The sequence below is a fragment of the Chironomus tepperi genome, unplaced genomic scaffold, assembly GCF_022539635.2.
Source record: "Chironomus tepperi strain 1889 unplaced genomic scaffold, CSIRO-AGI_Ctep_v1 contig_316, whole genome shotgun sequence".
Lineage (NCBI taxonomy): Eukaryota > Metazoa > Arthropoda > Insecta > Diptera > Chironomidae > Chironomus > Chironomus tepperi.
The window spans coordinates 197445-213581 of NW_027226438.1; the positions used below are offsets into that span (position 1 = coordinate 197445).

The following is a 16137-nucleotide window of genomic DNA, read 5'->3' on the forward strand; positions in this document are numbered from 1 at the left end:
ATGATTTTTCACATCCTCCATTAAATGACAAACAGCTCTTAAAAATTATATCCATAATAATGAGAAGATTTAAGCATAAGGAGGATAAAATGTAATGAAACTGTCAAGAAAACTGCGCGGCATGATATAAATGGATTTACTAGTGCTTCACATAAGGCAGTAAATAGACTAAAAAGACACAAAAATGTTTACCCCATATTATATGACTATATCTCACTCACTCTCTCACTCACATTAATTTAATTTCCTTTCATTCGCTTTTTGTCGTAGCTCACAACAGCAGCAGCAGCAGCAGCACAACAAGAAAGACAAATGCGTTTAATTGTTTGTTGCTAACACTTTGACAAATTGTTGCATTTTGCATTTTTCCAACTAAATCATAGAGCTTTTTTGTTGTTTGCAGCAAGTTAAGCAAGCAAGCAACAACAACAAAATTGTCGTATGGCAAGAATGAAAATTTACTTAAAAAGGGAAATGAGGGAAAATTTGTAAGTGAAGTGGTTTGAAAGTGAAATAATAAAATTAATGGACAATTACAATTGTATGTGGCTTAAATAATTTTAAAGGACATTTTGGATTTAGAATTGCTAATGGTGGTGGTTAGTCATGCATAAGTTATGAGTGGGTGGATTGGAAATAAAGGAATAAGGAAGTGGACATATGTAAATTGCAACGGAATTGAATAATTATGGTTGAATAATTTAAGAATTGGCAAGGAACGATTTTTGAATCGCAAATTTTGATGAAATTATTAGTTCGGTGGTCTGAGTTTGAGGTTGATTGATTTAATTAGTTTGGATTTTGTGGATATAACTTATTTGAGTTATATTCCAACTAGCTAGTCATGAACGCATACCTGAATTGCATAAATTGGTTAATCGGTCGAAATTCGGACCCTAAGCCTGCATGGCTCTGTCTGGGTTCCGGATTTGGTTCAAATACGTCCATACCTGGTCCATACTAGAGTTACGTCAGCCTGGTGCCTTATTTTGGATCGAATAACCGACTTGTGCTGAGAACTCATTCAGTTTCCATTACTCCAACTCCTCAACTCCATACAAGCTGTTGAACCCCTCCTTCAACTCACAATACCACCCAACTACTTAACTAGACACAACATAAAATATCACTGCATAAATCATAAGAAAATTAAGCCATGAAAAATGCATCGAAATTGTATCATAAATTACAATTTTCATAATTTTCTAGTAATTCCATTCATTCTTCCCTAAGTATCTCTCGCTGTCTCATTCATTATGGATGCACACATGGCCATAATTATGAATCGACATAAATAAAAATTTTCCTCCCATAATTGAGCAATTTTTTAATGGTTTTTCTGGAGTCGGTTTGGAATTGTTAGATTTTGTAGGTTGGAAATGTTTTTAAATTTAAAGAATTTTTTTAAATTTTAAGAATTTTTTGAATTTAAAGAGTTTTTTGAATTTAAGGAGTTTTTTAAATTTAACGATTTTTTAAAATTTAACAATTTTTTAAATTTAATATTTTTTTTAAATTTTGGCAATTTTTAAAATTTGACCAATTTTTGAAAATTATATCAATTTTTTAAAGTTCAAAAGTTTTAAATATCAACAATTTTTGAATTCTAAGAATTTTTTAAATTTTAAGAATTTATTAAATTTGACATTTTTTAAATTTGAACAATTTTTGAAAATTTAACAATTTTTAAATTTTATCAATTTTTTAAAATTTTATAGTTTTTAAAAATTCAACCATTTTTTGAAATTCAACAATTTATGAATTTCAAAAATTTCTGGAATTTTACAAATTTTCAAAATTTAAGAATTTTTAAATTTTTAGATTTTTTCAAATTTTTCAAGTTTTAATTCCAACTCATAATTTCCACAACATTGTCCCTATAAATCGATTGGAAAATTTCATAATTTGTATGTGTAAAATTTTCATAAAGCAATAATTCTTTCAATAATAAAACTGTATCACATACCCATCTTCCGCATCTTCTTCCACCCCTTATTTTATGTACTTATAATTCATAATAATTCAAGCAAAATAAAAAAAATTTTTTTATCGCTTTTCAAAAATTTTCTTTTTTCTTATTCTGCATGGAAAATAATTTCATAAAAATAAATTATGGAAGCAGAATGAGAGAGAAAGTCAGGAACAAGAAATAAATTTATCACCATTTAATGATTTGATATTTTATTTCCATAAACTTTCCACTGACTTCTTTGCTCATTGAATGTGTATCAATTTTCCTTGAGGCTGGAAGAATTTTCTTTTTTTTTATTTCTTGTTTTTCTGCTGTTACTGTCGATTCTCCCTCAGTGCCCTTTCAGAATAATTTTTTTTTTCGTCGACATTTTTCAGTTTTTTGATGTTTTTATCATGTTGCTTTCGCTCTATATAATTCTTTGTCGAGAGATGTTTTTTCATGGAATTGGAGATAATGTAAATGAAACATGACTTTTTGGGATGATTTGGATGGTGGCATTTTGTCTATTTGAGTGCCTATGAATCTCTGACCTCTAATTACTGTGAGGCTGATTTAGCAGTTATGAATTCTAGTGACACTCCAAGTGGACAAAGATACGCTATAACTAGTTAAAAAAAGGATATGTCTAGTTGATGACTATTCTTAATAATTTTTTGATCTCTCGGACACTGATTAATTTAGCTAAGTGTCAAGGTGGGTAAGGCGATTAAGAATATTGACTAAATTCAAAGCCACAGAAGTTTTAAGTGTCAAGATGGACAAGGAGGGCAACGGATCAAGAAAATGATGACTAAATTCAAAACTACTGCAGCTTTAAACATTGGTGCATAGTATGCTTCATAAAGAGACATAAGAAACGTTTCAGAGAAGCAATATTAAGGGGTTGATTTTGTAATGTCGTAAATATAGTGCAAATCATGGCTATATTGACAACACTCAAAATAATGATTAAAATATTGTTTTTTGATTGGATTCGAGTAAATTCACCTTTCAGAGTGATACAATTATTAGGTCAGTTGCTTTTTCAATCTGTTCTAATTAGCAGCAGAGCTCCGGAGAGACCCTTAACTCGCATTGACTAAATAGTCTATATATTGCTCGATACCCCTGATTTCACTCATTTCATACACCACAGTTTATATTTTAAGGGTCTTGCTTCATTAATTTGAATGATTTAAGAGTTTAAACATCACTTGATGCATATGATACCTGAAAATCCAATTTCTTAGTCTCATCACTAACCCAAAAATCAGCAACTATTTGAAAAACACTCAAAAAAACCCTCCCATAAAAAAATGCGCTTACATCCTCTTAATTTTCAAATAAAACTTTTCTTCGACCAATTCAGTATTTTTTCGGAAGTACTTTTTATACAAAAAGTTAAAACTGCTGCTACAATTTTCAATGCTACACGATAAAATACAAATAAATATTTTATGATTTTGAGGAAAAGAGAGAAAGCTAGCTGAAAAAAAAAGTAAAATACATTTTTATTACTCGTTCCTACCCTTATTTCATTATTTATGCGATACACAATTTTATGAAATTCTCATTTTTCCACTTGCTCTCACTCGATGATGATATTTTTTTTTGTGTTGCTGCAAAAAAACTACTGCTCCCTGTTCCTGTACATATTATGTTATTCAGTTGTGCTAAATTTTTTGTGAACTAAATATAATTGTGAGGTATATATTTATTTATGTGAGCTGAATATGGAATAAATAAAACTATAATAACTAAAAATTTTTTTTGAAATCTGAGGTAGTCACTGGCTGGTGCTGTTTTTATTGTTGGTCAATTCGGATATGTTGTACATGTGAGGAGCACATGTGAGCAGTAGAATGGAAAATTCTGCAAAAAAATGCTGCTTTTTTTGTTGATAATTGGGAAAAAGCGTCAATGTGATGTAAATTATGGGGGGATATGGAGGATTTCGGGTTGGTCAGGTGAATTTTTCAATAATTTTCGGAATAATTGCCTTCTAAAATTCAATAGAGAGACTCTTCTGATATTGATTCCTATTAGACAATGAGCATGTTCACATGGTACCCTAATTCCACATTATGATGCCATTCAAGAGGGTATTCTGAGGGTTGAGGGTCAAAATCCAACTTTTTGGATTAATTTACAAGCGTTTTTCTTCAAAAAAGTCCAAAATTACCTCAAAATTTAAGCAATTCATCCAAGAAACACAACCCCCTCCCCCTGCTACCACATGACTACTCTCATTGATTGCTAAACCGATGATATCCATGAATCTAAACCTTGAAAATCCTCAACATCCAAACATCCTCAATTTTAGCACCCTATAAACCACCTTAAGATATCGATTCTAACGCAATTCAAACACCAAACCCCCCTTCAAAAAAGCTATAAAAATAATCGACTTTACTTTAACCTACTAACTTTAATGTAAGCCACGAGAAGAAAGAAAATTGATCAATTCCATTAAAGCATCGCCTCGCATTTCGTCTACACATTTACAGCCATAAATGACCGTATTTCATTCTAAAATATCTCTATGTCTATATCTAAAGCCTATGAAAAAATATATATAAAAATGGAAATAAAAATACATAGAATTTATATGACTAAATAATGGTAGCACCAACAGTATCTCATTGTATGTATGTATGTGTGTGTGTGGTCCACTATAAGCCAACAAAATCAGGAAGTTGAGTTTAATTTTATGAGAGAGATTTTATGAATACTTAAAATTTTTCATGTGCCCTTCATGCAATAGCAATTTATCCACCGAAATTTTCATCCCCTCATTCCATTTTCTTCTCTTCTTGATGCTGCTATTGCTGTTGGTTTTGTTTCTCTCGTAACAGCAGTGACCGAAAACTCATTAACCCTTTAAACTGATCCAAAATGTTTCTACAATTGCTGCTTCATTATGATATAGAGTAACAAGCAACAGCAACTGTAATGTAATAGCATTAATGCTTGGAATGAGTTGGACTAAAAATTTGATACAATTTTTGTGTCTTTCGAGGAAGACTTTCAGCCACGACAACAATGAGTAAAATGAAAAAAAAAGCCAGTTAAGATAAAAGCTTAGCGATAATTTGATATCGCTTTTCTGATACAAATGGCTTTTTCTCACACAGCATTGATACTTGAATGATTTTATTCTTTTGGTGGTCTTGAAGGTTATATTGTCTGCTGTTGTTGAGGGGGTTTTTAGGTGGCTTTAAGTGTTTTTGGGGGTGCTTAAAACTGTTTGATGACTGTTGAATAGCACAAGTCGGTTTATCAATCCAAAGTCCGGACCAGTCCGGCGTAAGTCTGGCATGAGGCGGATTTGAACCAAACCCGGCAACAAGTCAGTATCATGCCGGTCTAGGGTCAGATTTTTGATTGATTAACCGATTTGTGCTATTCATGACTATTTTAGGAATTTTTAAAACTCGTAAATTGCTTCATAAGGATGGATGTGGATATTTAAAGCTTAATTTTAGAGGAATGTTCCGGAATTGTACAACTAGATCACTACAACCTAACTAAATCACTCCATGTGTAGGAATTGGGGTGGTGACTGAACTATCTTGCAATTAATGTGAAAGTCTAAGATAATTAAAAGCTTAGTCCATATCTTGTATTTCCACTTATCCTGATCGGCATGTGTGTCTAAATACCTTGTTTGCATGCATCTTAGGAGACTATCTATGCTACTCTGCAACAGACATCCATTCCTTGATTTTAAAATAATTCAAATTCCCATAAAAATGCAATATTTTTCCAATATAAATCCATACTCAATAAATCCATCCATTACCACCCAATATCTTCAATTTCCACAAAGTGTCACAACCCCACTATCATCATTCAACAAAAGTACTTCAAAGCGAAAATAAATATTCCATTAAAAACCAACCAAACCAAGTCACACATAACATAAATGACAGAGAGAAAGACGACAGTCGTGGATTCACTTTTTCTTTCTTATCATGATAAATCAAACCATTAGCAGCAATTTTCTTTTTTAACTGTAAATGTCTCATGATATACATATTTACATATAGCTATCTACAATGTGGTGATGCTGAAAAAAAAAATATTATAATGGAATAAAAAAAGGCAACAGCAGCAGTTTCAAGTTTTTATCATTTTAATGATTATTTTATGCATAATGTAATCATCACAAAAAGACTATTATGAGATTCTAGATACAATATCAACCACACGAGTGTGAGAGATGTGGAATGGAGTGGAACCAACCCAAAAACCACTTTACCATCCATATCATTGTCATTGTCATCGTTGTCGTTATTATTATCCTCTCATATGTGCAACTTTTTTTTTTTTTATTTCATTTTATGGATTAATATTAAATAAAAAAAAGGAAGCGAGCATCCTTTGTGAAATTGCTTCTAATACAAAAATTTTTTCGTTTAAAAAACATCTGCAGCCACATGGTCTGATGTAAAAAAGCATCCCCCCACCCCTCAATAATCACATTCAATTGACAATTATGCTGGCAACTACTTAATTGAATGGATGTACTTAAATAAATAATCTGAAGTACGTTCAGTCACAGTCATCAAGGCTAGAAATAATATTCACAAAAATCGTAATTTATGAAATACTTATCGCATGAGATTGGTCATGATTCATGATATAAATAAGTAGTAAATTTGTAAAACGTATGACATACAGCAATTCGCATGTGTTTTTGACAGCTCAGATATATCTGGGTTGAGAATGAATGTGGATGAATGAAAGTAATTTTAACAGAAAAAAAAACATACACGATAACAACAGTAAGCATGTAGCATGCAATGCCATTTATTGCTTCAGTTCCACCTCCTCCTCCCCGAACTCATTTGGGTGTCTATTGTTGTTGTTGTCGCCCTTTTTTTGTTGTTTTTAAGTGAAAATGAAACATTTCAACTTTTAATTGATAATTAAATGAAGCTTTCTTGCTTGCTTCACTTAAATGCTTGCTTTTTTATGATGATTTGTAGTAAATCATGCGATAATTATTGTGAAAGTGGATTCGCTGTTTTTTTGGGTTTGGAAAATTATTTTGATTGTTTTTTGTGGTTCTCTTGGGGATTTTTGGATTTTGGATGGGGTAATGTCAGGTTTTAGTGATTTTAATTGTTATTATTAGGTAAATGGTGTTTAGTTCTTGTTTAAAGGAGGTGGAATAATTGCTTGAGTCACCCTCTCTATGAAAACAGCATAATAAGGCACATCAAGCTAGATTTGAGATTGAAAAATTGCCAAACTTAAAGTTCTGAACATTTTAGCTCTAAAATCACCTTAAACAGCACATAACAACACTAAAATCACTCAATACTGCAGTCACACGCCTCCAATTAAATTCCATTTACGTCTACCGACTAAAATCCTCATTAGTTAACTAACTAGGCAATAAAAGTCAACACATTCAAATCACATTCTGCAGAATTGTGTATAAATTATGGAAATAAAGCTCCCTTTTCTTCTAGGCTCAAATTTATAGCTCATAAAATTATGACAAAATGGAAGAAAAAGTTGAACAACCTGCATTGTGTTGAAAAATTCATATTCATAGAGGGGGACGTCCATTAGTGATGTGTATAGTGCTTAGAGAGGGGTCTAGGGCTGTATGGCAGTTGAAAATGCTTGGAGCAAATATATAGTCCCTAAAACTCACTATGGCAGCAAAGAAGTGACTAAGGACACGTAATTCTCAAAATATTCCCATTCATCGATTTGAGACAAATTTTCAAGTTTGTCCTTTACGATGAAAGAAAATTAGCAATATTTCATAATTCTTTTGTCTCTCCAAAGTCATTTCTCCTTCCAATAAGCTCCTTTCAACTTTTTATCGCTCAAGTTTTCATATAAAAATGAAATTTATTGTGCAATTGTCTCAACTCAACTCTTATATTCTTAACATCCAATTCAATTGAATGTGTGGATGATGACAATGATGATATTGATATTTGAAAAATGAATGAAACAATTCAATTGAGCTTATAGTTCCAGTGAAGTAAAAAGAGCTTTTAAATAATTTGTTATCTCATTATATTGTGTTGCTATTAACGACTATTTTCATCCTTTTATCTTCTTAACCATTGCAATTTTTATTGGACACAACTTTTGTGATATAAGTTTTAATAGAGTTTTAGGAAGAGGTGGCAATGGATTTTTATGAGACCACCTCCCACAACTCACTTTTCAATGTAATTAACTTCATTTAATGTCTATCCATTGTTTATTTCTCGTAACATAACAAAACAACCGTATAACATTCATATATAGTGAGACAGTAATAAAAAAGTAAAAGAAACTTGATTATGATGATGATAATAATGAGCTAAAGCAAGTTGAAGGCGGAGATAAGGCGAGGAAGGAAAGCATAAACAGAGAGAAAATTAAATGAATGCAAATGTGCAGTAAAATTGTTAGCGGGAAAATTGTTTTTATTGTCCTCTTTTAGGCTTTTTTAATGGGATTATTTTATGATGTTGTTGTTCCTTTTGTGTTGAATTTGATTAAGATGTAGTGGGTCATGGGGAGTGGAGTTGGTGGGTTGACGCTTTGCCGTTATCGGCTCTTGATTTAGCGGTCAAATTTGCTTTTTTAATTCGCTAGCGATACAGATTAATTGTGTTCCATGGACTCGATTAGATTGCATTTGAAGTTGGACTGTTCACTAACCACGACATCAGTCTTGTCTTAGGCTAAAAGTCTGGCCAGACACTAACATGAAAATTGTAAAAATTGGACTTTTTTAAGAAATTTCTCTAACAACAAACCCAAGGACAAAAAGCTTGCTTTCATAGTACACAAAGTCCAATATGGTACCTTAAAGCGGTCTCTTTGCCTATTAGTGAAAATATCTGAGACATGATCTCATTCCTAACCAAACCACTTTCAAATTCCAATTCCAAATGACTCAAAACTCTCCAAATTACTTTCTTTATTAAAATCCTTTTATTCAGTTCTTTTGTTACCCTTTTTTTCATCTACAAAGCAACCAAAATAATTCACATTCACATTTCATTAAAATTGTACTATGTACTAGACGTTTTGTATCTATAATAGTCACTATATCACGAGTATAAATTCGAAGGCGATAACGTCAAACATGAATTGCCACTTTTGAGGATGCCTTTGAGCAGTATAATATCATCGGGTGTCAAATTCCATCCAGACAATTGTCCTGCAATTTTGAAAATTGAGATGAGAGAAATGCTTATTTTGTGGGTTGATTTTTGTGACGGGAATTTTGTCAGAATTTATAGGGAATTGTAGGAATTTTGATGTTTTTTAGTTTAATGGCTGGATCCTTTTAGACGAGGGGACAATTTGATGTTGCTATGTCTTGTGTTCTCTACCCTCATGTCTACTGATGCCGCTCAGGATCAATACTGCCAAAATTAACAAAATTCTGCCAAAATTCCCCACAAAGGACTCAAAAATTTACAAAATATTTAGTTACAGTGTAAATTTCAAATTCTAATCCATTCATTTACGTAAAATGAATGTGCATAAGAGGAGGCAAAAAAGGATTTTTAAGGGGAGGATTATTTTAAAGAATTTTCAAGTGCTCTATGTCTATATGCTCACATGTCTCATATGTATGAATTATTATGTGGGGTAGGATAGAGACAGTATTGCAGAAAATAAATTGAAAGGCTTCAAAAAATATATATAAAAAAAAATTTAAATATTTTACCAATAGACAATAATTCAGGAAGTTGAAGCAGTAGTTCTATCGTTACCATTGTTAAATTAGATGCAGATGTAAACCAAATGTCCTCTAATTTATTGAAATTGTAATCCAGTAAAATGCTGTACGGGTAAAAAAAAATGAATGAGAATTATGTATAAATAACATTAAGAGACAAAAGAGACCTACGCAAACCGACAAACTACAACAGCACATGATATAGTGTATAAATGCAAATAAATACGATAGGATATTAAGTAAATGTAAATGACACGAACAAGTTGTAAGTATTCGAGAAGGGATATTGAAGGTAGATGCAGAGTTGGTGGGATATTGATGGTGAGGAGTGGGAATGGGGGTTCTAATACTGCATTTTGGGGCTACACAAGGCATTGTTGTACGTTTTATCTGGATGAAGTTGTCAAAATTCAAGGTTTTCATCCAGATGGAACTGAAAGGACCTTGGACGTACAGATGGGGTACTAAAAGAAACAGTTTTGTACATATCCCCTTAAAAACTGCCCATACACCTCATTCATATTCATAATCAACCCCCAAAAACCCACTACAACCAACTCTGCACAGCATAAGTTTGCAGGACATGTATGATATCATATTTGATGATGGGAAATGTGTTAGGATATAAAATATATAAACGATAAAATAAAATAAATAAGAAAATGTTTCATGGGTAGCAGTAACATCACATGGATATTCAATGAGTACCAAAAAAAAAGAAGTATCAAATTGAAAGGAGATGGAAAGGAGGAATAGAATATATGTGAAAATAATATGAAATAAATAAAACTAGAGTAGGTGGAGATTGGCAAATAAAATATATAAAAAAACTAGTCAGGTATAGATTGAAGATTAGGAAGATGAAGTTACATGAACCTGCAATTTTCATTTAAAATCTAAATTGAGGAAAAAAAATAAATAAATTTTTCTTGATTATTGAATGAATGGATGGAGTGCATGGAACGTGTAGGAGATTGAAGGATATTAGAAATTAATAATTCAGAGGATAGAAAATTTCTTGAAGGTTTATGGCTTATCCTTTTTGGATTAAAATATGAAAATGCCTTTGTAAATTTTCAATTATTGATGCTAATCTGTGCCTGACTTTGGGGGTTGATACTTTGAGTTGTAATTTGGATTTTTAATAGAGGAATGGATGATTTCTCAAATAATACACAGCAGTTCTTAACATTCTACAATTTCTAGTCAAGTAATCCCTAAAATGGACATAATTCCATATAAAAACTGAACTCATCCCTCAAAATTCACTAATACTTCCCGAGAACTCGTCTCCAAACTCAATAATTCCTTCCATTTCCACAATACCCACCTCATCATTTCCTCCTCGGTAAACGGCACTTGATCGACAGCTAATCGTCTTATCGTCTGATGACAATTGCATATTAAATGTTGTAAGGCAATGGCACTTATCGGACTATTAAGTATCTCTAAGCTTTCTAAACGTTTAAAATCCTCCTCATATGCAATGTTTAGTGTTAACTCATCCATCATGTAAAAGTCTAGATCGATTAAATTCGGACAATATTTAATCAAATGTATGACATCCATAATACCACGTCCCTTCATAAATGTCAAATGATGAAATTGTGATCCCATTGTTTTGAGTATGGGAATAATTTCATCACATTGAAAGCGATAAATCTTTAAATGTTGAAGATTACGTAGCTTTGTCAAGTGATGAAGAATATTAGAGTTAGGTGAATCAAAATATAAATGTTTGAGATCAGGACATGTCTTGCACATGGCATTAATTGTAGATTCCATTGTGTTTGTATCATGTATATATTGTAATTTAGATACAAATTCAGGATTTATGCTGTCAATAATATACTGTAATGATTTACCAACAAACGAATAACAACCGAGACTCGTTAAATTTGGTATGAAAATCAATAATGATGCAATTTCAACATGATCAATATTCTCTTCACCCAATGTTCCAATATCGATGCATGTTAATGTCTTACTCACATTTGATGTACACAAATAATCAATTCCAATGTCTGTTATATCCGTTTCACCCGATATATCTAAATATAATAAATTCTTTTGATGATTCATTAAATGATAAAGGACATCATCATTTGCAATATATGGAATGACCAATTTTATCAAGTACGGTAAATTCTTAATAATGGTAAACATCAAACTCATCATTTCCTCTCGTATCCATATTCCTTTTAAATTCAAATAACGTATGCCTCGTCCCTGCATTGATATCACTTGCAATATCTTCTCATAATACGGATATGGAAAGATTTCTGTTGTCAATGATTTAACATTATGATTAAGAAGCATTTGTAGACATACAAAACGTACTGATGCCTGCAAATTATCCGTACTTAATATTGACTGGAGGAGCTCTTCATAAATTGTATGTGTTGCACCATTAGCATCAAGATATGAATTTATTTCGACCATAATTAGTGACATATCCAATTCATGTAAATTGAAATTTGTTGTCTCCATTGTCTCAGCAACTATACAATATCCAACTCCTGATGTTATTATATTTGCCAATCTACTCAATGACAATTCACTCAAGCTTATTACTTTATTTTTCTTTGACATCTTTCTTCCTTTTTTCTTGCTTTTTATTTATTTATGAACTTTCGATGAATTTTTCCCTTTATTCGATTTATTCCATTTCTATTTATGTTGTTTGGGTTTGGCTCTACAATAAAATATTTACAAAGTTGTGATTAATATTTATTGACATAAATGTATGCATACATGCGTAAATTTGAGAGGGATGAATGGCTTTTTTGTCTCCTTATTAAGTGTCATTAATTAGTTTTCTATTTAGTTTGATTTTTCTTCTTTTTGTTCTTGTTTGGGTTGATTTTGAGGGGGGCTTTATGGGGGGACTTGTTATTAAAGGGAGCATTAAAAATAGAAATTGAGGAAATAAAGGACGAATTTAATGAAATAAATTGAAATTTCAAAATGATGAGGGTTTTGAAGGGAATCCATTATCACTATTGATTGTAATTTGAATTAGGTCACTAATATATCAGATAAAACATTGTATTGGGGATGACTTAAACCTATTCATGCAGAATTTGGCTCAATGGGAAGTTAATGACCTTTGATGTCTCGTACTAACGTAGTTTTGTCTACTCGAGTATTTTTTGAATCTATTCCGGGTGGTCAGCTTGACATAATGCCTAGTTAATGACTAGATTTACATATGGTCGACTAGTGTCAAATTTTTTACGGAAAATTCCAGAAAAGTGTCATTAGTCGAAGGTAGGTCTTGTTATTAACCAGACATTATGTCAAATCATCTTCTCAAGTATGACTTAAGATGTCCAGCAAAAAATGTATCCTGTCGTGCTTTTTTACCTCAATATAACTAGGGTTCCCTAAATCCTGACCCTATTTGTCAAATATTAACTAAATATTCTAACTCTATCTACATTAGCCTCATAGCTATTCTGAGTCAAAATTTGACAATTTGGATTCTGAATCAAAAATCCCAAATATAAAATCATATAAATTACTCATATTAATCAATCACCAACTCTCCCACTAATAACTCAACAAAATATCAACAAAATGTTCATCATAAACGAGTTTCCTAACTGGAACGGATATAAAGCAACCACTTTGTCTTAATGAAAGTAATGAAAATGATTTAAACTTTTTTTGTCGTCTCTTTCTCGCCTCGTTAAGTCATTAATGAAAAAATAACACTCTCGAGTATGTCGCTCAATATCTTCAATCCACTTAGTCGCATTTTCTCTTCTCTCTCTATGTGTGTCTCTGTGAGCATCTCACGCTAATATGTCATAACGGAAAGTTTTCAATTTAATTACTCTTTCCAATATAAGAGTGGATGTATATGTGGTATTTCACAATTATCTATTTTTTTTTCCCGTAGCTGCTCTCATTTTTCGCCTCATTAGCAATTTTTTTCTCGTCTTGTGCATGCACAATTATTCCTTCCATTCCTCACTCCCTCTTCTATCTCAATTTAATAACCAATCAACTAAACTAACTAATTGAGTAAGTTACACTCGCTTATGAATTGTTGCTGGATATATGAGCGTATAATTATCATTATTTCACGATGATATTAATGAAGTGTTTAAATGATAGCAGAAGTGGCAATTATAATTTGATTATAGTGATGGATAATTTGCTTCTTCTTTGTCGTTCGTTTCGTTGTGAGCGTATACGAATATTTTTCAATTATCGATGGAGCTCTAGCGCTAATGAGGATAATGAATGAAATGTGATTGGAATTAATTTTTTTTTTTTTTGGATGGGATATGTGTCGGATCTTTAAGATTGAATTAAGATCAGATTTTTCAATTTTTCATTTTTTATTTTCGTAAATTTTCCGATTTTTTCATACAAATATTGTAAAAATCTGTGCCTGGCCCTTGATTTCAACTTATATTTTATCATATAATTCAAAACAAATTTCAACAAATTGACGAATGATCCCCAAACAGACACATACTGCCCCTCTCCCCTACCCCCATTGAACTTACCAAATTGACCGATTCAACTTGTAAATAAACATCAGACTTTCATGCCATAAAGCATCAGCTGTGCATTAAAATCAGCTGTTGTGTACACTTGACTAAAATAATAAGACGTATAACAAAAGTTTTATGTTTTTTCTCTTTCATAATAAAAGCCACGAAAAGTAATTGCGATGTGGAAAATTTCCCGAAAAAAATAATGTCTAGCAAGATGAAAATTTTCATCACAGACGAAATTTTATTCCAAGATTTATAAATTAACAGAGACACGTCAGGCAAAAAAAGCCGACAACTCCGGAAATATCGCGAATTTCTTCTTTCAAGCGTGTGCAAAATATTTGGATTGAGATACAAATATTGAAGCTGTGTTTTGAAAGGTTTGGTCTTCAATAATGGAATTGTTATTGTGTTTTGTAGAAAATTTGGTGTTTTATTTCCTTAGGAAGGCTATAAAATAGTCAAGTGCTCATCAAAAGGAATAGAAACTGCAAGTATTGATGTTTTGCTATGTATTAACTTAAAAACCAGTAATTTAACACCACAAACTAGAACTAGAATTGAACTAGAACTTTAAACCGCAACCTGTTCTGTTCTTTATCCCTTAATTCATTTAATATTGACCAAACTTGACAAAATCTGGCCCAAAACTCAAACTAACTTAAAAATGTCAATAAAATCTAATTTAAGAATTCAGACTGACATTGAAATTCCAGTCAAGTAAGACACAAGAACCAGCAGATTACGTAACTTATCAAGTCATCCTCACAGTCATCTTACCTTCCGTCTTATCCTCAATTCAACCAATCCTCAATTCTCCTCAATCCAATAATTCAAATAAAATTCAAAATTTTCCCATATAAAATAATTCACAAAAAGTCAACCAACTTTTTCTCTCAATTAAGTCTCAAACTTGACTAACTGTGGAATTTTTTTTGTGCCTCTTTTCATTTGAAAATAAAATTTTTCATTTCTCATCTTTTTCTCACTTAAATGAAAAGAAAATTTGTAAAGAAAAATCATCTCTATTTTCACTGAAAAAAAAAAGAAAAATTTCACTCGACAGTGTCGTCCTAATGCTGAGTTTTGTTGTTCATGTGATGCAGCTATTTTTATGTAAAAATACAGAATAAGAAATGATAGTAAAAAGGCATAAAGACAAAGTCCGTAAAAAAAAGTGAGCAACAAGAGAATTTTCTGTTAAAAAGCGATTTTTGGTGCCAAGAACACGTCTCAGCTCTTCTCCGTTGATTTAATTTTCGCCTCTGTATATATAGACATGAAAAAAACATTTCTCTATACTCAGACATAGATGATGTTGATGATGATAATGCGACATTGCTACAAATAAAAATGTTTTGGTTGTGAATGACTTGTGGGAATGTTAAGGAGGTGCTATGGCGCATTTATGGGGAGAATAAGTTTGAAGTAGCTTGAAAAAGGCAACTAAGTCTCGTGGATGCTGACATGTTGCCGTGTCGATGGCTAATTTAGTCAATTTTCAGATGTTAGAGTCACACCAGCCAAATGTTGAATCGTAGGTCGATTAACCGACTTATGCCACTCAGATACATTCAATACTCATGTTCCGACTCTGTCAATCCGACAATCTAGTTCCTTCCAACTCCGTCACATAAAAAATTCAACAACAGCCTCACTAAAAAGAAGAATTCAAGCAAAAAGAATAGTTTTTCGTGAGAAGAGCAGCAGCAAAAAATAAAATGTTTTTAAAATTAGATTTTAAACAGTTTAGAGAAAAATTTTTACTCCTGCATCTCATCTTCTCAAGTGCTCAATTGTCAGCATACATACATAAACTCAGAGCCAATGTTCTTGATGAGAGTCACACACGAAAAAAAAGATGAAAAAAAGTATCAAAAAAGAAAAACTTTTTCATTTGAACAGTGAAGAAAAGATGGAATTTGAAGTGCAGTATGCAATTGCTCTCACACACGAGTGGA

At 31.8% G+C, this 16137-nt stretch overlaps 2 protein-coding genes across 4 annotated transcripts in view; one reads left to right on the forward strand and one right to left on the reverse strand.

The window, feature by feature from the left end:
- Positions 1 to 16137, forward strand: part of LOC139092937 (RNA-binding protein Musashi homolog Rbp6-like) — a 219802-nt gene that overhangs the window by 155474 nt on the left and 48191 nt on the right. The window lies entirely within an intron of this gene.
- LOC139092935 (uncharacterized) lies at positions 8886 to 15112 on the reverse strand. Of its 2 annotated transcripts, none has more exons than XM_070643508.1 (4): positions 14957 to 15112; positions 10996 to 12360; positions 9654 to 9769; positions 8886 to 9137 (listed from the first exon to the last, which is right to left on the reverse strand). In XM_070643508.1, exons 2-4 carry the CDS (start codon positions 12255 to 12257, stop codon positions 9028 to 9030), a joined length of 1488 nt encoding a protein of 495 aa, XP_070499609.1. In that variant the 5' UTR covers positions 12258 to 12360; positions 14957 to 15112; the 3' UTR covers positions 8886 to 9027. The 2 variants fall into 2 exon arrangements, with proteins under 2 accessions (XP_070499609.1, XP_070499610.1); XM_070643509.1 differs by lacking the exon at positions 14957 to 15112 and adding an exon at positions 12420 to 12492.